This window comes from Coturnix japonica, chromosome 21 (assembly GCF_054131305.1).
Source record: "Coturnix japonica strain WE chromosome 21, WE-NBRP24, whole genome shotgun sequence".
Classification (NCBI taxonomy): Eukaryota; Metazoa; Chordata; class Aves; order Galliformes; family Phasianidae; genus Coturnix; species Coturnix japonica.
Window position 1 is genome coordinate 9,242,077 of NC_140683.1, and position 25,876 is coordinate 9,267,952.

The 25,876-nt window shown below is 46.5% G+C and overlaps 1 protein-coding gene across 1 annotated transcript in view; it reads right to left on the reverse strand.

The window, feature by feature from the left end:
- Positions 1-25,876, reverse strand: part of PAPPA (pappalysin 1) — a 158,757-nt gene that overhangs the window by 22,371 nt on the left and 110,510 nt on the right. Inside the window, exons 13-19 of the mRNA XM_015878745.3 lie at positions 22,518-22,731; positions 14,577-14,745; positions 10,265-10,448; positions 7,839-8,049; positions 7,070-7,241; positions 3,564-3,711; positions 521-630 (exon numbers count right to left, since the gene is read on the reverse strand). Of these exons, the coding sequence (XP_015734231.2) occupies positions 521-630; positions 3,564-3,711; positions 7,070-7,241; positions 7,839-8,049; positions 10,265-10,448; positions 14,577-14,745; positions 22,518-22,731 (1,208 nt within the window). The remainder of the gene's footprint in view (positions 1-520; positions 631-3,563; positions 3,712-7,069; positions 7,242-7,838; positions 8,050-10,264; positions 10,449-14,576; positions 14,746-22,517; positions 22,732-25,876) is intronic.

The following is a 25,876-nucleotide window of genomic DNA, read 5'->3' on the forward strand; positions in this document are numbered from 1 at the left end:
ACATGCGGGTGAATGGGGGGGCTGGCAGGACCCAGCCAGCTCTGCTGCTTTGGGAAATGAAATACCCCGTGTATCAGCTTCTTTTGTCAGCCAAAAGCAGTGCAGAAAAATCCAGCCCTACCACCCAAAGCGTGCGAAACACTGAAGAGGAGGAAGAGAATAAAACCTGGCGGGTGCCCATTCTCTCATTTTCCACCACATGTTCCTGTATAATGAATTGCAATCCCCACATCGGCCCTTTGGAGGTTCTGGGTGGATCTGAGCACGACGACTGGGGGAATCTACCTTGAATGGTTTTTCATTGGGAAATCACAGAAAGAAAACAACTCAGAGAGAACGGCACCACGTTGCTGGAACAATACACAAAGACACTACAAAACCCAGGAGTTATTTCTTAAAGGGCAAAAGACCTTCTCCACACATTCCCCTTCACTGGATGAACCGTGGCAAAATGATGGTTTCCTCACTGCACACATACATATAGTGAGGGATGTAGTTAGCACAAGTGCCAGGCACTGACCTTCACTCTTTGAGGGTTCATCCAGTGCTGGATGTCCTGCACGGTCTCATTCACACGCAGGAGGATGGGCTCATGGCTGTGGTCCAGACACGAGGTGGTACACTCTGCGCCTGCACAAAAAGGGAGATGATAAAGCTACAGGACAAAGCACACAGCTCCTCACCCTTCCAGCTGAAGGACAGGATTAGGGCTCACTTTTCCTAAATTGCAATTAGCAGTCAACTGTAACTATCACATATCTTCTAGCCACACATGAAATGCTGAGTACAACTCTGAATCTTAGCAGACTGTGGGGGTGATAAACACACCAAGGCCTTTTTGTACGAGCTGTATATATCGGTATGTCTCTGGTTATTAACTCCAGGGAAGGGCTCAGGTTTTGTTCTTTCAGATCATCAAGAAAATGTGAAGTTTCTTCCCATTTTGACTGCTCGTTCAAGCAATGGGGCCGATTAAGGTAAGGCTGCCAAACTCATCACCTGTGACATGACATAATCCCATCGTTTCATCTGTCAGACTGATGGACCCTCAGTAACAGCCCTTCTTGATGTGACCAAGCCTAATGGTACTGCAGGCAAACTATCACCTAAGTCCCATACTTGATAAGAAGAATGCAGAGAGGTAATGATGGCTTTCTTCACACATAAACCTGTTTTTTCTCTGATTAACTGTCATACCCAGTGGGAATCCTGTCCTCCCTTTATTAAAACATGCTGTGATCCTCTACAGCAATATCCCAGAGCCCTGTGGTGACACGACCATAAGCCATAGCGTGTTGGACCATTACCGTTTTCCCCCCTGGAAAATCACTCCTGAATGGCACAGCTGCTGCAAACATGTCATTAGGATTTCTGCACTCCCATCAGCACTGGGGGAGGAATTAATCTCTGCACTGGTTTAGAGAGCTGAACCATTGGCTGAACACACACCTCAGCCTGGAAGGGCAGATTAGGTGTCCGAGGAATTACCAAAGGTGTGTGGGATTCATAGTGACCACAACTGAATGCTATTGTTTTCCCCACCTGCATCTGTCCCCTCACATCTTCCCTCATGGAGGAGTCAATGGGAAAGAGCAGACCTTTCTCAGCCAGGGAGGCTTGGGCAGCACTTGGGGTTTGTTTTGCTTTTCTAGCACAGATGGTAGCAGCTCCATTGACTGCTGTGTAAGTGCCCATAGACACCAACCCAACTGCATGGGAACAGAAGGAGCATGACTTCTCAGAAGGCTTCCCAAAACCACACACGTAGGCAAAAACCTTTTGTGGTTTTGTGATGTTCTTTGTTGCAGCAGAATAGTGCTTACAGCCAAACACTTTGCTGCCTCTCCTGCTATCAGAAAGGCTGGGGGGGGGGGGATGCAAGAAGCTGGGGGACAAAGTTAGGACAGCTGCCCCACACTGACCAAAGGGTTATCCCATACCATATGGCATCACAGTCAGCAACAGAACTGGGGTAAAGGAGGAGGAAGGTGGGGGCGGGATGGGGATACTGGGAATGATGGCATTTGTTTTCCCAATAAATCACTATATGTGACAAGCCTTGCTTTCCTGGAAGTGTCTGAACATGTGTTTGCTGATAGGAAGCAGTGAATGGATTCCTTGTTTTGCTTTCCTTATGCACACAGCTTTTGCTTCATCTAGTAAGCTGCCTTCATATCAACCCATGACTTCTTGTACTTCTTTCTGATTCTCTTCCCCATCCCACTGGGGGAGAGCAAGGGGTCATGTAGTGCCGAGCTGCCTGTGGGGTTAAACCCCAGCAAAACCCCAACAACCTGCTCCCAAAAGGTGATGCTGGACAAACTAACAAAGCGTGTGGTATGTCTCCATCTGCTGAGGATAAGAGCCAATGGCCGCTGTGCCCTCTGAGAGCTGCTCCTCACATCTTCACAAGGATCCCACCCACTTCCTGACCTCTATAAGGGCTGCAGGGTCTCAGGACAAGGACACCAGACCCCACATCAAGGCACAGCACTGGTGGCCAAGCCAGAAGGGCAGCTGTGGGCCCTCTTCCTCCCAGCCCCCAGCTGCTGCTCCCCCCCCCCAGACCAGAAATCTGAATTTCTCTCTTTGCAAAACCCTGGTAGGTAACCTCATCTCAAGGGTAAAACACCTCGCCACATTAAGAGCTGCCGCAGCCTGCTCACCACCTCGCTATTTACACTTACGGAGAGGAGCGAGCCTGAATTGTTTTGATATACGATCTGTAATTGGCATCATTACAGAGCGATGATCTCATCCAGGTCGTGTTCTCCTCCCCGGGGAGGGAACACAAGGCAGCTCACGGTCCCTCGCGTGGCTGAGATATAATGAGGGAGCTGCAAAACGAGGAAATTTCTCCAAGTTCAAAGGGATGGGCAGGGAAAGGGGGGCTGGTGTGGGGCTGCAGAAGGGGCCTTGTGGGTCTGCTCCCCTTGCAACCCGGGCAGCAGGGGTTGAAAGTATAATACAGTGTATTTTTAGTATGGAATCTATGCCTGGGTGACACAAAGCCAAACTCAAAACATCCCCCAAAGCTCTCAACTCATTGCAGAGTGACCCCAGAAGGAAGGGACAAACATCCTCACGTGGGCTTCAGAACAACTGGCATAAGAAAGGGGACACTCAGTTGGTCTCATTCCCTCTGGAGAGAGCTGAATGCTCCTGCTGCTTTGCTTCCCTGCCAGCACTCTGCTTTTTGGCATCGAAGGTACATGTGTGTGTGTGTATAGTTGAAAGAGATTACAAAACTGTCAGAGCAAGTGCAGGTACAACTTCTTCCCTTACTCTGAGGACTGGATGTGTCTCTGGTGCAGCCTGGCTTGCTGCTTGGCCAGCTGGCCAAGAAGGGACATGATGAAACTGGGAATGCTGGAAGGAGCAGGCAGTCAGCACATTATGTGCTGCCTGGCCTCCTAAAGCATCACCCCAAAGCAGCTTCCTGCCCTCAGCAGCCCCTCACTCAGGTAAATGGCTCCATGACAGAAAGAGACCCCAAGGACTGCAGACACCCTCATCTCTCCCTCTCAGTCCCATCCTCTTCCTCACTCCCCATGCTCACATACCTATGCCGTATCCACTGGAGCACTGCAGTTTCAGGTGGCTGTTGAGCTGTGTGGGCAGAGCACACTGGCCCTGCATCTCCCTGCAGAGATGAAAGGAGCCGCTCCAGGTGCCATCCTTCCGGCAGTGAATCACATTGCTTCCACGGCCCTGGGAACCAGACAATAAGGAGATAACAAGGACGGTCACAAAAACAACAGCAAGGACAGCAGACACAGGGTGAGAGGGGAGAAGTGGGCAGAGCTGAGCTGGGAGCAAAGCTCTGGAGCTGGGAGAGCCCCAGGAGGGCCTGCCAGTTCTGGGGGGCAAGGAAGGACTTCTCTGCTGAATAATAAATAAAAGGAAGGCTGTGTTGTACACAGAAGCACACACACACCTCCTCTATGCAATGTTATGCTTTTACAAGGTCTTTACAAGGTCTCTACATTAAAACGGATCCACTCTAGCTGCAAAAAAAAGGTGCATTCACTCCACCTGCCCTCTTTCCTCTCGCTGAGAGGTTCATGTTGACTGCAGACAACCTTTTCCCTCTTCCATTTTCTAACTAGTTGCAACGTATTTGTCTCAAAAAAGAAAATATCCCCGATGGCCATCTGAAGGAGGAAGGGAAGTGGCACACAAGAGGGTTGCTTAGCAGGGCAGAACGTGTTCTTTAGAGCTTGGCTGCCTTGAATGACAGCAAGTGAAGCAGCAGAGACAGACCATGCACAGAGGCAGGTGTAAAGGAGAAACAAATCCTCTGGTATGGGAATGGACAAGGAATGGAATATGACATTTCTCTTGTAGAAAAGATTCTCTGTACAATACTGAGGAATGAATACCAAAGTCCAGAGAGAAATACCATGCCCTTTAGAAACAACAAAGCAGTGTGCAGGCAATCTTTTGTCAGATCTATCCACGTGGCATTGGGGAGTTCTACACAAGCTGTTGTGCAGGAGCTGTGAGTCTCACTGATACAGGGCAGTGGGGACATGCAACAAGAGGGTGCTGGGGTTGGGCTCCAAGACTCCCACAGTGACACTGCTCAGAGCAAGAACCAGACAGGACTCTGCTTCTCCTTGTATTGTTGCCTTCAAGTCTACCCACCCCGCTCTTGGAGATTGGGCTGGATATCTTTGGGGATGCTGTAATGTGCTCTCTATATAGGGATCCCAGTTCCACCACGGATGCTGAACTTGCATTTGGAGCTTCTTCCTGCATCCCATGCCCCTTGTTGCATGGGGATTTGCATAAGTCCCTCATATAGATATGGGAAATTGCACTGCACTCACTATTAACCTTGTGTTTGATAACCTGATGCTTTTTTTGCTCAGCTTTGGTGATGAAAACAGTGTGTAGTGAGATGCAAAGTGGTCTCACTGGCAGACTACTGCATGGGAGATGCATTCCCTTCTCAAAACATCTGGCCATTGCCAGACATAATAAGAAAACGTTATGAAAGCATAATGGAGCAGATGGACTCAGGATGTGATCCAGTTTGGTGACTCCCACCTAAAGGTCAGTTTTGCAGAGCTCAATTAATTTAGATCTGACCACTTACGTGATGTGTGCAATGTGCAGAAATGGCAGACCCTTGCTCTGGGTGCCAGGGGAGGTACCTGCTTAAATGACCATTACAGTCCTGGTGATTAAGAGATGCCATCTGTAGAGCTGAGTAATGACCTTTCAGCACAATGACGATTTCAGGAAGAGATGGCTAAGTGATTATTGAGCACAATTTGCTGTCTTAGGAAGTGTGTTGCACTTCCATCACAGTTTGCACGCCGGGGTTCAACTATGATTTCTAAAGGTGAACCATGAAACCTGATTCACGTTCCTCAAGTTGTTTGTTCTCGAGGGCACTATTGTGTAGTTTCTGCTATGTGCTCAGAGATCCCAGGATATCCATTGCTATAGTAACATCCTGTCTATCATCCCCTGACCTGCAAAATCTCTTGTGAAAATCCCTGCTGGGTTTCTTGCTTGGATGCAATGTGCATTATCACCTTATATAGCTGAGAGAGACTTAGTGGGGTTTAATCCTTAAATAATTAACACCTCTCAAGTGGTTCTGGCTTGTGCCAGGAGACCTCCTTCTTCTGTTGTCTGTTTTCTGGGATATCTGGAAATACCTTTCTCTGTAAATCCCTTTCTTTGGATGTTATCTGCTTCTCTGCTCGAGGTGCTGTTGCATCCAAGCAGTCACTACAATCTTCCTTACACTGAACAGAGATGTAGCTGTATCTTTCACTTTCCACAGGTCATTTGTTGACGTAACCCTAATTCCAATCCCTGCCTCTCTCCACGTCTAGCTCCTTCCAAAGCTCCAAAGCTTCCTTGTACCATTTGTTAGTGCCTTGGTGCAGCCAGGCTGAGAAAGCAGAGATGCACAGAGGTGCTGCATCCCAGAGCTTCCCACCCAAACTGCGTCCATCTGTGCATTTCCTACTTGTCATAAATTCACAGCAACCAAGCCAAACTTCTTTAGGGTGCTCTGATACACAACCCTAAGCTCTGCCTCTCACCCCATGAAGTAGGCAGGACAGCTTTTGCAGGGAACAAATGTGGTTTTCCAGCCTCAGAAACCTCACTGCTGTTTCTGCTGTAGCTGTGGATTTTAATGCCTGGAACAGGTATCAGAGTTGGGTTTTAGATCACTGTACGTCACAGCAGGGCTGATCCCCTTTTCACACACCCTCAGGACTGATATTACAAGGCTTTTGACAGAGCACTGTGCTCTCCGCAGTGCATGTAGGAACAGCAGCTTCTACATCCCCACTTTCTCTTCCCCAGCATATGAAGCAGAAGCAGCACTTCTGGGAGAAATTACTTATTTCACGACTATAATTAACTCTGGTGAGGAAAACGAAGCATTTCAAACATGATATTAAAGGCCAGACCTTCTTTATCAGTGAACACAGCTCCTAGGTAATCAAAGGCAACGTGCTGATCTATGCCAGCTGAAGCTCTAATGACTAATGACACCTTGCAGCCAAAAAACCCACTAAGGTTTAGACAGTTCACCTGAGCAGCAATAAACCCTATAACCCATCATAGAACGCACACATAACAGTATCAGGAAAAAAAGAACTGGAGAGAAAAGCAAAGTGAAACAGAACGAACAAACAGGACGAGGGCACGCACCTCATACCCACTCATTACTACTTCTTTCCTCTTGCATTAATGTAATACCAGAAAACATGTTTGATTACACCTATCTACATCATAGAGACACTAGAGCAGATTTTCCAACCAATTACTTGTCCAGCCAGTCATTCCTCACTACTCCTCTATTGTTAACATTTAATAAATACCATTACTACAGTCTTAAAAATACTCCCAAGCTTTCTGAAGCAGCTCTCTTCTACTACTTTAATCACATATTTCCCTTCTTCATCTCTCTGCCTCTGGTCTCAAACAGTCTCAAGGGAGGTTTGGTACTTGGTCCCTCCATGATCTTAATCCTCAAGGACCGTAAGATAAAAACTCACTTTTATGGTATAAGATAGTGAAGATAAGAGAGACTCACCGACTGACTGTCATCATCTTCACACTTGATCCTGCACTCGCTGTTGAACTGGAAGCCATTGGAGCACTGGTAGAGCCCGTGGAACTTGGAAGGTGGAGGGTCACACGTTACAGGCACACAAGCACCCGGCAGCCACGTGCCATCCTGAGTGCACTGGATTTTAAAGGCCCGCCTTCCCATGCAGAAGAAAAACACAAGACCATTTAGTGAGCAGCTGAGTCAGCTAAGAGCCTTTAGAGCTGCTGAGTGCAAGTAGGTGTGGGGGATGAGTGTGCTTGAGCTTTTAACACCTGGGGAACAAATCATGAATCTGCGTCATGAGGTCTCCAAGTGAAAATAATGATTATTTGCAAAGCCAACATTCAGCCTGAGCTCTTTTGGCCTTGAAAATATCTCCTACAAAACTCTGCTTCCCAGCCTCATGGGCTGCAGTTGGTTTGAAGTGGGTTTGTACCAAGTCAGAAGGACAGGACAGGACAGTACAGTACAACTCTTTCCCATTCAGTTTCAAAGGGGACTCCCCCAGTCTGCATACCAAAGAGTATCTCTAAGGTAACATCTGCTTTTGAGCACTGGCAAAGATTTACAGAGAAGCACAATGGAGTGAGGTGCCAAATACCCCCTTAAAAGTGCTCAACTATCTTCATGTAGGAAGCACTCAGTGGTGTTCCCTACAGCACCCTGCTAGAAATTACTCTTTTTTCCAAAATCTTTTTGACCTGTGGTTTTCTGAATCAAGCTGACTGTGTGGAATTACTATTTTACGTACTTCCTTGATTTTCTGGAGGATCCAGGGACATGGTAACCTGGTTTGCATTTGTACTTGCAAAATGAGCCCACTTTGTGCTTATCTTCTAGGCAACGAGTAGTCTGAAGATCTGCATTAGGGACAACGGAAGGTGCTCGACACATCAGTTCACACAGAGCCTCTGGAAAGGACCACAGCCCATCGTCCATGCAGGTCAAGTTGCTGTTGTTCCCTGAGGACAAAAAGCAAAGCTATCAACCTTAAGTCAGCATTCACTGTCATGACATTCTTCATTCTTCTTCTGTGTTCTACCCGTTCATCAAATCAGTTCTTTCAATTTTGAGCCTTTTGGAGTAGCATCTGTTTGTTAGCATTACAGTCACTACACCAACACACTGAGGAGCCCTTCCCAGCTGAGGACACTCAGTCCTTGGGGAATACTGTGATAAATATGATGCATAATACTCATTAGAGACTTGTTTTCCTTAGGAAGCTTTCCTGGCCAGCACCTCACAGGTAAAAGGTACGATAGATTTCTTTGCCTCTGCTGTGACCTTCTTGACTTCACAAGGTTAAGCTAAAAGTAGCTTTGTCTCATTGCACTTCACATTCTTTGTTATTTTATACTTTATGCTAAAAAGGAATAAGCTTTTCCTAAGAAACAAAACACAACTATGAACCATTAACCCTTCAAAAATCCTTAATACTCTATTGAAATCCTCGAGCATTGCTGCAGGAACTCTTCTCAACCCACAAGGCATATTTTCAGCAGCCAGCCAACTTTGGTGTTATCCAAAATAATACTGACAAACTTCAAACCCCAGAGCAATGCCTCCTCCTTGAGAGGAAAGGAAGAGAGCCTGGGCACAATGTTGGAATTCAAAGAAGAAAACAAAAGGCTCTGGAAGGCTCAGGAAGTTATGTGGAGGAGCCCTCCTGCCCTTTCCACAAAGATAAGAGAAGTTTCATTAAATCAGCCCTGGCTTTCTCTCTCCCCTCCCCAGCTGCAGATGATTGCAGAGGTATTTTGAACAGCAGAGAGCTCTTTTCTGGAGCACCAGCGTGCTCCTCTGACTCATGCAGCAGCTCTGCAGACCAGTCATGGTGATATCATACTACCACTGCAATGTGATAAGCTGTGACATTACCGATGGGGCTGTCATGACGTCAGTGATTGAATTAGGCATGAGTCATTTGAACGCCATTCTCCAGAAGTTTAGTGGCAGTATCTATTAGTCATCACCGATGGCTGTACACCAAGTGGTGCCATTAACTTACAACTCACAGAGTGTCTGGACAAGAGTGAAGTGATGCTGAAACCCACAGCTGTACTCTCTGACCCAGGGTGGGCTATGGGTCCTGCAGCTACCCCTGCCAGAGTCACCAACTCTTGTTGGTCACAACTTCTACTCTCTAATGCTCAGCCACTTGGATGCTTGGGGTAATATTACATGCATGCGAATGGAAAAAGGGAATTCTTTGATAAAAATCTCTCCCTTGAGCCTTAGCTTTCACTGTGGGTTGGCTTCTTGCAGTTACCTTCCCAAGTCTGAGTAAAAGAATTGAGTACATCGGTTATGTATAAAGAAATCAACAAACATCCTTTTACCAAAACATGGAATACTTCATGTACTTCTTCTGCAATGTGCAGTGAATCCTGGCAGAGGAGGTGACACCGAGTGTACAAAAACAGCTTATACAGCAATTGTACCTGAGTCAACAACAGCAGCTAAGATTACTTTAGAGCAAGGTGACATGTTTATACAGCTTTAATGTTCATCCAAATTAACAGTGATAAATTTTCTTATTTCCTAAGGACCGGATAAGAAAGGTGAACTGACAGTGAGCAAATGAGTGGATGGTGCTGAGCAGGATGGGGATGCTTCCAGCAAAGCAGCAGGGAAAATGGGGGAGAAAAAGAGAGAATGCAGCAGAGAATGTTATTTTTAAGAATGAGAACTCGCAGAGATTCTCAAACATGAAGAGAAAGTCAGAATTAGAGCAAAAAGAGAGGTATGATGGATCAGGAAAAACAGTGATGGGGGACTGTGCCACTGGGACGTGGAACTTTTCAGTCTTTTCCCTCCTTTTTAGGCACGTGGAGGAGGCATGAAAGGGAGACAGGCACAGAAAAAAGCAAAGGCATGGAAAAAGCTGAGAATTCAATTTGATTGATCCCCATGACTTCTCTGTGTTTTGGTTGTATGGAAGTAATATTTAGCGTCGTTCCTGCCTGGCCAGCCACGATCAAGCAAAGGTCAAAGGAAGGTAACAGAGAGATGCAAAGGAACTCAGCTTCTAATATAAATAAACCTTCCCCAGACTCTCATAATTCTTCATACTTAAAATATCATAAAGAATTCTAAAGAACAGCCAAAGTAACATATATAACTGGCATCATTCTGTGCTAGCTGTGCAGCCATGCCCAGCTCAATACCCTCTGTTACCTTTCAGAAGAGCAGGAGGTCGGCATGTGAAGGAACATTTCTTGCCATAGGTGGTCCCCTCGCTGCAGTTGAATGTGGCTGGGTAGACGTGGTATTGATCTGGGACACCGCAGTCCACGGGCTCACAGCTCACCTGTTTGCTCCACTTCCCATCCGTGCAGGTCATGGTGATGCTGGACTCCATCTGGAGGAAGACATGAGAGACCAAAGCTTTTTAAAGCCTATTAACACTGATTTTGTGTCTGACAAGTAAAACAAAGTCACTAGAGTGCCCACCACCTGACAGATAAACTCTTCCTGTAGGATTTTGCAATGGATGGACCCAAGAGCCTGGGAGGGACAGGAGAAAGAGAAACATGAGAAACACAAACCTAAAACACTGTGCAAAGGGAAGATACCAGCGAGGAATCTGACCAAGCCATACGGCAGCACTCCTTTGTCCCTGGGGAATATTTTACTCAGGCTGGTACGCTCACAGGAGATTTGCACCGCCAGCCATTGATCTGGCTTTATAAAAGGAAGGGAAATTTTTCTAGCACACATCAAAGAGACCTGGATTCCCTTTTTGCAAAAACACCCTAATGGTTTCAGCAGAAGTTCAGACCTGTCTCTCTTTGATATATGGTTGCATTCAGAATGGAAAAAGCAGTCCCAGAGCTGAGAAACTGGACACTTCCCAAGTGGGCACAAAACCCCTTTTCTGGACCATGCAGTTTATTTAAACAGGGAGCACCGCTGATAGGAAAAAAATGCCTTTTCTACACATTTAGAGTAGCACATCTGGGGATTCGTGGAACGCTCAGGTGAAATGACACTCTGTGTTCTCATTCCAGTCATTTTGCTCCCCAGTGGCTCTTAATTCTTTATTGTCCAGTGGATTGTTTGCACTATTATATATATATTCTGTAGCTAGATGATGACTTGAAGATGCCTGTGTTTTCAGGAGGTTGCTGTGTAATTCCAATGGCCACAGGAGAAGGGATGACAGCATATTCCCATGTCTTCATATTGCACGTGCATAGCAGAAGCACCACACTTGTGCTCCAGGACACAGCAAAGCCTGCATCCCCCCTCAGCTGTTGTCAAGTAGTGCTCCAGCACTGTGGCTGCAGGGTACCTCAACAGCAGGAGGTTAAAGCATAAACCCAAGGGGCTATCCAAATATAAAGGAAAAGTCATGGGACTGGGACTGTATCCTTATTCCACACTTTATGTGACAGAAGCCGAGGTTTTCGAGGTCAGATGTAATAATGAGACATTTTAGAGCACGTCTATCACTAAGCAGCATAACTTCAAGTGATAGGAGTTCATGCACGTAGCAGAACATAACGGAGCCAGCTTCCCACCATGCAGCAGGATGATGGCTTTGTTTGAAAGTGCAAAGGACAACGCTACCATAGAAAGCATTGCAGACGGCACCTACTGGCTTACAGCTCCACCTTCCCCAACATGCCACTGGAGGGTGGGATCACTGCAGCACCTGGCTGCAGGACCTCAGAAGGAAACACCTCGGGGTACTTGCATGCAGCACAGCCCAAGCACTGCTGCTCTTGGATCCGGCTTCGGGTCTTTGTGGCAGCATCTGTGCCTGCCTTTGCACATCTCCCACCTGACGCCTGAGCAGACATGTGCCTGTTTCGCCTGTCTGCTCTGACAAGGTCACCCCGTGCACAGCAGTCCACGCGAAGCACTTGGTTTTCTCATCTGGTTTATTAGCTGTCACTTTGGGCACCTTGTGCTGCTTTGACTGGCATCGCAGCAACCGCTTCCCTTCACGTCCTGCCTTCCAAAAGAGGCTTAAGCAAGGAGGGAGAGAAGGAGAAAAGAAAAAAAAAAAATAGATACAGATTGAAATGCAGTGGAGAGGATGCAAATTTAAACAAATCTGGTGTCAGAAAGATTTGTTTCTTGGGACTTTTAAGAGCTTGGGAGAATTCATGTCTCCTTCCTGCTGCCCGAGATCCCAGCTGGCTCCTTCTTCAAGCGATGCTTCACGTGTGAAGTTTCCTCTCCTTAAAAATGAACAGCTGTGCCCTCCCCTCTAAGTATTCTTCCACTTCTGCCCACTACTGTGCCTCTAATTGAACCCACATGAGCCTTGCTTTCTTTTCCTGGCATGATTGATGATGCCTTTGCACAACATTAGGGAGCTGCTGGGTTTTAAATAACACCTCTTGACCAGAGCAGCAGTGGTGGTAGCTTCAAGGAGAGATGACAACAAGGAACTGAATGAGCGGGGCTTTCAGTGAAGGACAAGGGGGAGGAAGGCAGTGAAAGACAAAGGGGGAAGCAGGAGAGAGAAGAAGAAAGAGCGATGGAGTTGTCAGGGGGCTGGGAGGACATTGGGGGAAAATGAAAACATCCCAGGATCTTCTTTGTGAAGAAAGATATGTGATGGCTTTGCCTCCATCAGTATGCCAGCCCGTTTGTTGTTGTTGTTATCCCTAAATTAAGATGTGAGAGAGAGCCTCAGACAAAGAAAACAGCTCAGGTTTTGTTTTGTTTTAAGGACAGCAAATGGTTTCTACTGCTGCGCATGGGGCTGATGCTTTTAGGGTTTGGTGACTTTGTGGAGTGTTACAGGGTTTGGGAACAGGAACTGCTCAAAAGAGCAAAGATGAATGAAGTTGTGTTTTTTTTCCCCAAGATTTTTTAAAATGGTGGCTTCAAGAAGACAAAGAAGCCAGAAGGTGCAGGAACTGTTAGGATGATCTTCAAAAAACCTTTAGATGTAAAAGATTGATTTGAGATGTGACTCGTGCCCTTCCATCACCGAGGTGCTTTTGAAAACTTTGCTTTAATTCTCTGTTTGCCCTTCTTTCCCCCTTTTTTTCCTGCCTTTCAGTGAATTACAGAAGATGGATGCGGTTCAGATGCTAAACCAGAGCATCCTCACTTGCGTGCCAGTCATCACCAGCACTAATGCTTGGACTGCTCTTTGAGGCACTGCACCTCTCCTTCGTCTCCCTTCTACCCAAGAATGAAGTATCAGCACGTGTAAAACTCCCTTCCTTCCTCCCCCTTATGCAGCCTTCCTCACTGTCAGCTAAGCAAGAAAAACAACACTCTTGTCCCACCAATCAGTCTAACCAGGACACACACCCAACTGAATGACAACAGTGAAAGACCCATCAGCTCTATGGAAAAGCTGGAAGTCCCACAAGCAGAGATAACAAGCCACGTATCCCATCTCATCTCCAACTGCCTGTGATTAGAAGAAGAACCGAAGCTGGGAAAGATTTGTGGCAGGAGCACCATGCAATTCAATACAACACAATATAAAGAGTCCAAACCACAGATTCTGGAGTTGCTCTGATAGTTCATTTCTTGCATGCACGTTCCACAAATTCTGGCTTAAAACACCTTACAGAAAGAAATAAAACAAGATGATGGGGAAAGAAACTGTCTGCTCCTATTCAACAGATCTCTGAAGCACGTGCGTACACTTGCAAACCATGTGCTGATAGTGCTCTGCTGATCAGGGACATCTCTAAGATGCTTCACTCCATCCCTGCACAGCACAGAGCAAATGAATCCATAGGGCTCTCGGATTGTATCAGTGGAAAAAAAGACAAAAAGTGCAATAGTAGAGAAGAGTGAGAGGAAGGATGTTGTAATAGGCAGTGAATCATATTAGCTAAGGGTGCTAAAAGCCTCCACTCCTGTCATATGAATCTGATCAAGGCTCCAAAACCAGACTTCTCAGAGAAGAACCATACACAGTTGGCTGAGCCTCCCCAAAAGGTACTTTCTGCATTTAAATAACACAGCTCTGGTGAAACACGTTTAAGCTGTTTTATTTGGTTTTGGATTCCTGCGTGCTCAATGTACAGATCATTTCCAACTATTTCCTGGTTCAGCCATTCAGGCTTGTTTGAGAACTTGTTTTCTGTTCTGTAAAATTGCTCAGCTGGAGCTGGGGTTCTGGTGCTGATGCCAATTAGGATGGAAGAGGCCCAGCTCACGGGGTCCTGTATTTGTTTTGTAATTGAGTTGAAAGGGCTGACTCATTCCCCTCCTCTCTGTCTCCCCTCTCTGGGAGCTCATGAAGAACACGATAGTTCACAAATACAGACAGGCTGCCGAGAGCACCCGCCTGCCCCCAGCCCCAGATGTGTGTGCTGTCCCCACAACAAGCAGGGAGGTGCCAATGGAGGCCACCACCAACCCAGATGGCTCAAACTTGGAGAAAAAACTATTTGGATAAGGCCCCGTCCCATTGCTGAGCTGAGATTCTGGGTTATTTCTCAATGTCTCCACACCCATTTGTTCATCCATCTTTTGTGGCTCACACAAAACCATTAGCACAAACCTGGTTCTTGCTGAGATCGTCATCTCTCTGGACCTGCAGAATGTAGCCCGTCCTGCAGCTCACGTTGCATTGGGCTCCGTTGTACCATCCACCCCCGGTGCAGTTCAGCAATGCGTTGTCTATCTCCAGCTTCTGGCAGTCTGTGGCTTCACAGGAGTAATGGACACAGCTGTGGGGAGACAAGAAGTGGCATTTGCATTCAGTTCCTTTAGGTCATTCCAAAACCAGCAAGACTGTGTGCCAGGCTGCAGGGACATGATTGCACGGCGGACCCACTTAGCAAAGTGGTCCTGACCAATAAACACACCCTTTAGTGGCATCTCCTGAAGGACTGGGGCAGTGGGAACAGTGATGACAATGAGAGCAAATTGCAGGTCTTGCTGCAAAAGGGAAGAGCCTGCCAAGTCTGCAGAATGGCTTTCTGTTCTGCAACACTCTTAGACAGAAACAACACAAAAAACAGCACCACAACCTTCCTGTGCTGTACCAACATGCATTCGTACATCCCATGTGAGCAATCCCCCTCCAAGAGCAGCATTTCTGCCCCATCCGAGCTACTGCTGAAGTCAGGAGTGCCTGATACTGCCAGTGATAAGTGTGCATGTGTGTACATGGAGGAAGGGTTTCTCTTATCTCTGCGAAACCCGATAGCAATCAACACATCCATTTCATTCCACTTCACGGGGAACACCAAATATCAGCCGTGTAGCTGTGTTGATAAGCTCTTATCAAGCTCAGCAGCATGCTGTCATTTCAGATCTCTCTGGTTGCTGTCCTGCCATCCATAAAATGTTTCCCCAGATGGAAACTCACTGCTCTCTCGACAGTGAATTATTCTAACATTCAGCATAACTTGTAAAAAGAGCATTTTGTTTTATTCTTCTATACACGGAGATGTCTGGCAGACATCAGATCTTTAACCATTTCTGATGACCCGAGTCAAACATTTTAGCATGAAACCAAATGGGGTGTGGGACGGTCCTTCAGCTCCAGGGCAATGGAAGTGTTGGGAATCCTAAAGCACATGCAAAGATATTCTATTGGATTAGTGGCAAAGTCTCTGGGGTTAAAGATTCCTACAAAGCAATCTGCCTTTACATTAAATACAGCTAAATTCTGAGAAGGGAGAATCCTGACATCATTCACCAACTTTATGGGTGAAAAACCCAAAACACCCCAAGTTACAGAAGGAAGTAATGCATCAACACACATCTTTAGACACTGATTACAAGCGAGATATTCCTTTCTCCTAGAAAAAAAGGTTAAGAGCCACCAAAAAGCCATCCACCTCACTAAGCGCAGGACTTAGCATGTCCACGATGTTTTGTTGCGTTCAAAGTGTTGTGCAGACATTATCTAATTAATTTTCTCAGCACCCCTGTGAGACACCTGGGCTGGTGTTGTTATGCCCACATTAGTGATGGAGAAGCGCATTTGCACTGAGTTCTGTGCCAGGTGAAATGACAGCATTACGCACCTGCACAGCTCATTTCTCTGCCCCAGACTGGTGCTATATGAGAAGTGCTCCCTGCCAGTCATTTAAAGTTGCTTGTTCCCTGCAGAGTGATGGGCTATACACAATTTCTGCATTCAAACAGATCTTATTTTCTCATCGTGCACACAAAGTATTGACATCAATGGAGCTGAGGAAGAAGAATTCTGCCTCTACACTGGCCAGCTCAGTGCCCTCATACACAACACACAGCATGCAGTCTGCCAGCAGTATGACTGGTAGGTGATGCTCATCACAGAGCACAATGACCCTCCCTTCAGTAGAATCCCTCTCTACCAAGGGCTTCATGCATCTTTTCCAGTCATTGCAACTCACTGCCTGACCTACAAATTTAAACTGCCACTGACTTCACTTTTCACTGATGAGAAAGGCATGAGATGGGGGAAGAACAACCGGTTGGTACATCCCAGAGCCCAGGTGGTCCCCTCCTGCAAGGAAATGAGGTTAGAATAGACAGTGCCCAATATGAATTGGCCAAGAGTGTGAACTGCAGCACGTGAGGCTGAGTAGTCACTAGTTGAGTACGTCACCAGTTAATCAGAAGAATATCTGAACATGGATGCTGAGAGAGCATAATCAATGACTGATACCTCACTGAATCCTTACTACATGTCCCAGTTCACCTACACATGAAGTCTATGCATTATGTCATTCCCCTCCATTTTTCAGACAGTGAAGCTGCCATATGAGTCCCTTCCATGCCAAGACTCCAGAGACAAGGAAGTTGACTCATTGAGGGGAAAAAAATGAACACTACTGCCAAGCCATTCTCAGAAGCACAATATTGCAAACCTTCATGCCCATTGCAAAACATGCAAAATCTGAAAACGTTTTTGCACAAAACTTGGAGAAATAAAATAACAGAAGACCTATTTCATTTGATGTCTCATGTGAACCAATATTCAACGCACAGATGTAGAACTGAATGCTTTCCAAGGGAAGGATGAGCCTAAGAAAACTTTTGTTGCACCAAGAGAAATCTGGAGCAACACCACCACAGAAAACAGCATTGCTTTTCACTTCCTTCAATGTAAAGGAGAGAAAGAATCTAATTCTTTGAGTTCAGATCAGGACACCAGATGAGCAAGCCTGAGCTTAACAGTCCTACAGAACTGAAACACCACAGACAAAGGCATTAAGAAACACTTATTGTGATGTTCTTCTTTCTGTTTACAAGTCCCCTTGTGGTCTTCTTAACTGGCCAGGGAACATTTTTAGCCACCCCCTCTAGGCTCCAGATTATGCCTCGGTTAGCAGATCATCTGGGCAGCTCTCTCTGTCTGTAACTCTATATGAATGACTTCAGTGACAAACAATACAACCATTCACTTTTTGTAAAAAAACAACCACTGCCACCAAATGTTTCTAATTTAAATATTTCTGGTTCTCTAGCTACTGGTTCCAATTTGGTATCAGCTACTGTCAGCCATAAATCCCAATGAATTTTGAAGTCATGATCTTGAATTGAGTTCTGCAAACGCAGAATAAAGGAGAAATGAGTATCTCCAAGTAGGAAATTTAGACAAAGAACCCATCACATCCGTATTACAGAACTGTGGGTTACAGAAGCTCTTTTGCTTGGGTACTGCCATTTAACAGTGGTTAATCATCACATGTTCCAGAAACCATGTATGACTCTGGAAAGAAACAATATAGAGTATCTGAACATTAAATCACTTCTACTATAACTCATGTTGCTTCCTGGCATGAGACAGCTCAACCCATTTTCTTGCAATCAGAACTGAGTGACTTCATCAGCACTGCCTATTCCAAGTCATCCCTGGTCTATTCTGACTCTCCAAATGCATCTGGGAATTGCTTGCAAAAGTACTGGACAAAAGCCAGGAAAGTGACCCAAAGACCACTCAGTGTTCTGATATCAATAAGAATCAAGCATCGGTGCTTGGGTTATACTCTGACGTTGTCTATTTTATGAGATCCACCTCGTGATTCACCTGCTCCTGTTCTTGCTCTACAAATGTACGACTTCCTAAAACAACATTTTTGCACCAAGCTGAGTGCAAGAACATTTCACAGTTTCCACTGCCTGCAGAATGTTACAAACACAGACCAAGACAAACCATTTCAGCCATGTAAAAAGCCCAGAGCTGAGTGAGTTTCACATGCAGGCTGAAGTTCTGAGCCAGTTCTTACTTTACTCAAATCCATTCTGCCCATCCCTAATCTAAATGAGCTCAGTCATTAGCTTCTAAATCTTTATTTCTCTGTGCCAATATTGGCCCCGATTCAGCAAGGCACTTAAATATGTGCTTAACTTCAAAAGCATGGTTAAGTCCCACTGATAGATTTGACTACAGGGGGATGTAAGCAAATAGCTAAAGGCTTTGCTAAATTGGGGTCTTGGTGACACAATCCTAGAAACATTTGTATTTTAACATGTTTATAGAAAACCGTAACAATTAAGTGGAACTCTTCCTTCCTCGCACAAAAACAAACCAGCACTTCCTCCTTCGAAAAGCTTATAGCAGCCAAATGGTTTTTTCCCTAACCTCAGGGTCAAGCACTTTTCCAAAAACTCAACACAGTGCCTTAATTATCTGTTTCCTTAGGACAGCTCTGACACATATATACGTATAGGTGAGCATGTAAGCACACAGTACATGCTTGTGTACAAGAAAACTCCAACCATCATCCGATTAACAAAGTCCCTATTCCACAGCCCAGGCCAACATTGGCTGCAGATCCAGAACATCATAAGGTTTTGTTCTGTAGCATCACACATACGTCTCACACCAACACCGTGATTTACTGCAAACACTCAATCCAGCCCCAGGTGAGCTGTGGGGGATCTGGGACATGCCATTTCCCACACTTGATGGGGCAGCAGCCCCAGGAATGGGCTCGGTGCACCCTATAGTGTGAGCTGTGCTGGCCAGTGGTTCTATGGAGCCCATAACACTCTCAGGGCCCCACACACTGGGGCAGGCCTGGGTGCCTGAGTGCTCACAGCCCCGCCAGCTCTTCACAAACAAAGAAAGGGCATCACGTTCCACTTTAATAAAAGCCAAATGATGCCGTCTGCCAATTACCAAAATGGGGCGAAGGTTAAAAACCCACTGAATTATAACACATGTCACGGACCAAAGCTCCTATGATTAACAGTTCTGTGAGAAATTCATTAATTTCACCAGAACCGAGCTGACAGAGATTGTGCTTAATGACAGAACACAGGGCAGGGGAAAGGGCCAGGGGAAAGGTGGCCCACACGGTAAATAGAAAGCTGCATTAAATAACAAAAACAGAGATGAGGAAACCTGTTCTTTTGGTATAAAAAAGGAAAAAAAATAACTACAGTTATAAAGGGCAATTGCATTTTCTACACTGCTGGAGATTTCTCTTCATTTCTTGTTGGAGGAGCTGACAGCAGGAGAAAACAAGACAAAGCAAAGGGGATGGAGTGAGATCCTTGGGGACCAGGTGGGATGAAGGGGAAATGCTGCCCAGGAGAAATAGCACTTGGCAGGGGATGCCTTGCCAAGCATGGGCAGCCCCTGCTCTTATTTCCCTACATCGTGATGAAGTCAAAGGCCTCAGCAATCAGGACAAGGGCAGCCCCAATGCACAGGTTTCCATGGTGCTCCAATGACTGTGGGGGAGGAACTATACGACTGCTTCTGCACATCCCATTTCACTGTCATAGAATCATAGAAGTTATTAAGGTTGGAAAGAACCACTAAGATCATCTAGTCCAACCATCGGTCCATCTCTACCATGTCCTGCTCATACATCTGCTCCCCAAGGCTGAACAGGAAATAATACAAGTGTTATCATTTGAGTACAAAGCCAATGCCAGAGAACAAACTGGTCACCATATCCAGCCTGAGAATGCCATGTGATAATAAAGAGCTTTGCTTTTACAGCCCATCTCCAGCAGTTGGGTAAACTTCTGCTGAAAGAAAAAGAGCTTGTGATCAGCTGCGGCAGAAAACACAACAACAACTGCAAAAACACAGCTGGAAAGCACAGAGAATTTCCTTAAATCCTCTATAAATGTCTTCAGAAGGATGGAATGGATTTTCAGAGAGAGCTAATGATAACTAAGGACAGCTACCTATAAAGCTGGATGGGATTTTCACATTTGAGCTCCGTTTTCCCTTTTAAAATACAAACTGTAACTCATATTTTGAGGGGGGGGGGGGGGGGGGGGGAAATAAGCACGTTTTATTATCGTTTATTAGGTTGCCCCTAATTCACAGCAGAGATCCATTCACCCTCATAATAAAAATGGTGTTCACATTTAAGGGCCGATATATTTCTTTTCCCTCACGTATTTAAAGTCTACACCCTCGCCTAGAAGTGCCTGTATCTGCCTATAAATCCTCTCCAACCAAAATAATTCTCCTTGAAGAGAGAGAAATAATATCTCTCATAGAGAGAAGCCAAAAAGGAGGCAAAAATATCCTTGTTTACATAAAGAAAATGAAAGCGGTGAAGTTGATGCTTGTGCATAAGAAGAAATTCCTTAAAAAATAACTAAATAAAATAAATCTTATCAGGCAAATGCAACCAGTGGGGAAAAGGGAGTAGGAAATGTGGGCTGCATGGGACCATGCTCAGATGGGGTATGGCAAAGAACACGAGTGGTAAAAGGGGAGTACCCAGCTCCTAACCTGGTAAAGAGTGAATGCAATAAGTCCTGCTCTATGTTGTTACTGGGGAAATCAATGAAGCAGGAAGAGAGCAAAGGGCTTTGATGCTCACCTGCCTCTTGGCTGCACAGCTGCTTAGAGCTCATAGTACAGAAGACGGCATAAACCATCACCCCAAACGATCCCACCGCAGGGCCAGTTGGACACCTTCCACTACAGCGCTGCAGTCAGTGGAAAAAAACCCACTGATTTCAACTGGCTTTGGATCAGGGCTCTCTTTCAGTCTCGTTCCTTGACTGACATGGGCAGCTCAATGTCCAAGCCTGCACTGCAACCTGCAAGACCTGCAATGTTCCTCTGAACAAGAAGGGCTGTGACTGACGGGTTAGAGAGCAAAGGGCTGGGACAGTGCGCTGCATCGGCAACACAAAACACTACCAAAAATTCAAGGAAAAGGGGGGAAAAAAAGAGGAAAAAAAAAGAGGGAAAAAAAAGGCCGCACAGAGCAGGTGATCCTTCAAGAGATTTCTAAAGGCCGCGTTGCTGCGCTGCAGAGGCCCTCCGAAGCTTTGCCTAAGGGGAAAGCATTTTTTATTAAGGAAATAACTTTCCAAACACGGAGCACTTCTAATTTCATAAGCGAACAAACGGTTCAGTCCCCACTGCAAAACCAGAGGGAGGAATGTGGTTCTGAACTGGGTCCTTCTTTTTCTGTCCCACAAACTGCACTTCTCATCGGCAACTCGCTGCTGCTGCCTTTGGGCCTCTCCATTCACACAACCTATTGCACAGAACGATCAGAGTCCTTGAATCTAGGTCAGAACACATGGACTGGATTGATTTAGCCATAGATACACTCTTATTATTATTTTTCTCCTTATGATTATTTTTCCCCTCCCTCTCCCCTTTTCTCACCCTCCCCCCCCCCCCTCCCCTTTTCCTGGAATCAAAGCAGCTCCTAAAAACACGCCAGAACATTATCAAAACCCTGACAGCCTGCTTAGGAGGCTGAGCAGAGCTTTGCAGGGATGTGCGACTTGTTTTACTATTGCTGCTATGCTATGACGACCGCTCACAACTCGGAATTCACAGCGGGGAAAAAAAAATGATTCTTTCAGGGTTTTTTTGTTGTGTTTTTTTTTTTTGCTAAATTCTCCCCCTCTTCTTTTCACCGCTCTGCTGAAAGGCTCCGCAAAGCTGCCGCACCAGAGGCCACCAAAGGTCACCATCTCTGTGGGATGCTGTAAAGCAGAGACCGAGAGGGGTTGGTGGTGATCTATTGATGTGTCTGCAATAACAACAAGAATAAAACGGCAGCCATAAACCTTTCATCCTGGGGGGTCCCACTGAGCTTTTCAGAAGGTGGGAAGGATCCGGAGAGGTGCGGAGGGCACTGCTGAAGCCGTGGGAGCACTGCGAGGGCTGGGAGTGTGGGGCTGAGCACCGGGCAGGATGCAGGGCATCACTTTGTGCCCGCATGGACTCTTCCATGGGAGGTCCCCCCAACACTTCAGCAGCACAAAGCAGGCCAGATCCGGGCCGACGTGTGAGTGGCTGCAAGCAGGGGGATGCACGGGGTGTTAACTGGCCCCAATTCCAAGCGCAGCATAAAGGAGGGAGGAGAAAGGAAGAGGAAATAATTCACTAGCGGTATCCTATGCGGGTTAAATGTCCCATCCATCCTTCTCAATAAGAACAGTGCCGGTTTCTCAGCGGCAGCACAAAGGGGTCAGCAGGGTTCAGGCGTGGTGCCCCCCTGCCCTCCCTCGCCCGGTGTAGGGCAGTGGGTGGGGGTGAGGGCGCGGGCCGGCGGCTCACCTCTGCTCTGCTGGGCTGTACGTCTGTCCTCGCTGGCAGCTGCTGACGGTGATGGGGTCGAAGTTGTGGAAGGAACGCAGGGCCACCCCAGAGATGGCCACAAACTGGGAGCTGAAGCTAATGAGGACAGCCTGGGTGTGATAAAAAGGGTGACTGAGGTCATGGATGACGGGGATAATCAGGGGATTGTTCCTGCAGCTCAGGACGTGGACACCTGCCAGAGGAGAGACAAGATCAGAGGAAGGGTCAGACTGAACACAATCACTTCCCGAAGCCGTGAGCACTTCAGAAGCATTTCACCCATAGGAATGGCCCTATAGAGCTGAAAAGTTATGGTAAGCTGCCTGGAGGGGCTTCCCAAATCGCTCCGGAGAGCTTAGCACAGAAGTATATCCCTGCAGACAGCTGAAGAAAGGCTGCCATTCTCTCTGTGAGCACGGCAGACTCTCAGAGCTGGCTCTTTAGACCACAGCCACATTTCTATTGTGCTCTGTTAAATCAGGAGCAACCATCACGGAGGAAGCGGAGTTGAGCTATTGTGAAACCCGTCGGAGGGGACAGTTGGAGCCTTTATCCAGTGCATCAAATGGGACCGGCAGGCTGGGTGGCTTTGTGCACCACGGGCAGTGCACCAGTGGCTTGTTTGTAGCTGTGCATGTCATTAGCACCCAGCATAAAACGTGTTTTTTTTTTCCCCTTTTCTTTTTTTCTTTTACATGACCTCTATGCCAAGCGTGCTCAGTTTTGCTTTTCAATAATGGTTTTCAGCCTTGGGATATTTCATTCTTTCCTAAAAGAGGCAAAGATGGTCCTGGAGGGAGAAGCAGAAGCGATGGACTGACTGAGGGTGAGGAGAATTTTGTCTCAAGAAAAAGCATCTCAAGATGTTGCGGTGCTCAGCAGCACCAATGAAGTGCTGAGGGGACTATTTAGTCCCGTTTCTCCAGCAGAGGAGGTGCTCGGTGGCCACCAGGATGAAATCCCTACCTGCCAGCAGAGCCAACCTGCCTTCCCATGGACCCAACACATCCAGGGCAGCTGGGAGGACAGACAGACACCTCCTGCCCTCAGCACCCTTTCCTCCAGGCTCAGGCTGGGTGGCTGACAGCAAAGCCTTGTCCCGGCAGCTCCGTGGCACCGCTCCGAGGATCCGCTTGGCTTCAGCTCCACACTCATTGCTGGAGCTCCCCCAGCAATGGCTTTGGCCCAGGCCCTTTGGCTACCCCGATACACTCCCGCCTTTGAAATAAAACAAATCCCATTTGCATGTTTAACTGGCTCAGGGATCACTATTATTATTATTTTCCAGTTCAGGTTTCTTGGTTCAAAAGGGGAAGAATAAAAAATAAATAAATAAAGTTTTCATTTTTTTTCTCCTTAGAAAGTGATTTCCTGTGAATTAAGACAGACTTCTGACCACTCTCTTTAAACATCTCCTACCCTCTGCTTTAAAACAATCTTCCTGTAATAAAAAAAATAAAATAAAATCAAACAAAAAAAAAAGCCAGCCTCTCTTTGTTTTGGTCTTTATCTGACCCTGAAATAACCTCCCTGTCTACTTGCCTCCCACAAGTCTTTTGATATCAGCTCCTTGTGGAACAGTGCACGTTTCTCACTTACAAACAGGTGCAGTTAATACTTGAAATCCTGAGTTCCCAAATTCCTTGGAAGTTTCTGCCTTCTCTGATGGAAAGCCAAAAAAGACCTTATGGTATGAGGCTGTTTATTCACTTCGGTTCCATTCCTTGCACTCAGGTGGTGTCCACAACAAACTAGACCTCAGAGCTGTGCTGCAGTTGCTGGGGCTTTCGGATCCCAAAAACTCAAACAGGGGCTTAACAAGTCAGGTTCATTTAATCCACCTGACTTCACCAGCAAAAAAAAAAAAAATCCCTCAAGACAGCACAGGAGCCCATGGCAGGGGAGTGAGAGTTGTCCATGTTTGCCCCCATAGCTCTGTGTCCACCTACTGGACCCTCAGTGCCTCTTGTAACTCACCCCAGCAACTACAAATGCTCTGAATTAACAGTGCTGGTGTCTGGCATCCCAGCCTCTCCATCCCCTACCAAGGCTCGAAAGAAGTTTCTCATTATTTTCTGCGAGTCCACATGGAAAAACCTTGTTCTGGTCAGAAAGGAAACAGCACTTCTGGATACACTGCACTTCACTCGTGGGCAAGAGCTTTAGTGCTCTGAGGACTGACCAAGCTTTAAAAATCACTGCTTCTATGTTCTGGCTGCTCTTGTCATTTGCCACTGCTTAGGGCTGGCCAACTGTCCACGGTCCTGCATGCAGTGCAGGCCAAAGTTTGCAACTCAGCAGCAGTTTCCAGCTTGCCACTGTGATAACTCAAAACTATCAAGTGAAACACTGGGGAAAAAGGGCTTCGTGCTGCACTGAGACTCAGTGAAAACAGCAATGGGAGCTCTGCCTGAGTGAGAAGTGCTGGGCAACCTACCTACACCTCTGCTCTGGGAGAGCATCCGCAGGAGGTCAGAGGGGCTTTTCTATGATGAAGGGAGCATCTCAGCCATGAAGATCTGCAGGCATCGGCTTAAACCATGCCAAAGCCATGTTGCAACTTCATCCAGGATTTCATAACCTCACCCTCAGCTTTCTCTTTGCTCCTCTTTCTTGTTCTTTCTCTCATAATCTGTCTGTCTCTTTACAAAATATTGCATTAAGTATTTGTTGGCACGCTCGCGTCTCCGTCATTTATTTCTCAGAGGGAAAGAACTATGTGCCACTGTTTTGCAAATGGAGGATAAAACCAATCCAGGGCTCCGGCCAACTGGGAGCTATTCTGACTCAACCTGCACAATTGCTCTGAATTTCTCTTTGTTCTCTGACAAGAGACACCACACACACTGCCTTTCTTTTCTTCTACATCCCACCAACGTTACATATCACATTGGACAGTCATCCAACACCTTTCACTTGTGTTGGTGTCTGTTCTTCTTGTCACTAGGAGGAAGTTCAATGGAGTTTGAGCTTGCTGAAACCATAAAGTTCTAGTCACACAAAAATCTGGGGGAGGGGGCTGTGTTTGCTTAAAAACTGCCTTCAAGATGGCACTGTCAGCTTTCTTCCCAGCGGATAAAAAGGCAAAGGAAGGCTGGAAAAGAACTTCACAAGCCCTGCCCTAACACAGAGTTGGAAGCTCAGAAGAGCTGCTTGGTCCTGAAGCTTAAATGCAGCTGTAATCAGAGCACGAGACACAACTTTCCCAGGTATTTCTGCTCAGAGTAGAGGTACAAATGGTCTATCCAGGGACTTCACCATGGCCGGCAGGTCCATAGCTTCTGCCAGGCACAGGCTTGAGGCAATGCATCTCCCATCCAGCCCATGTGGGCCCTTGG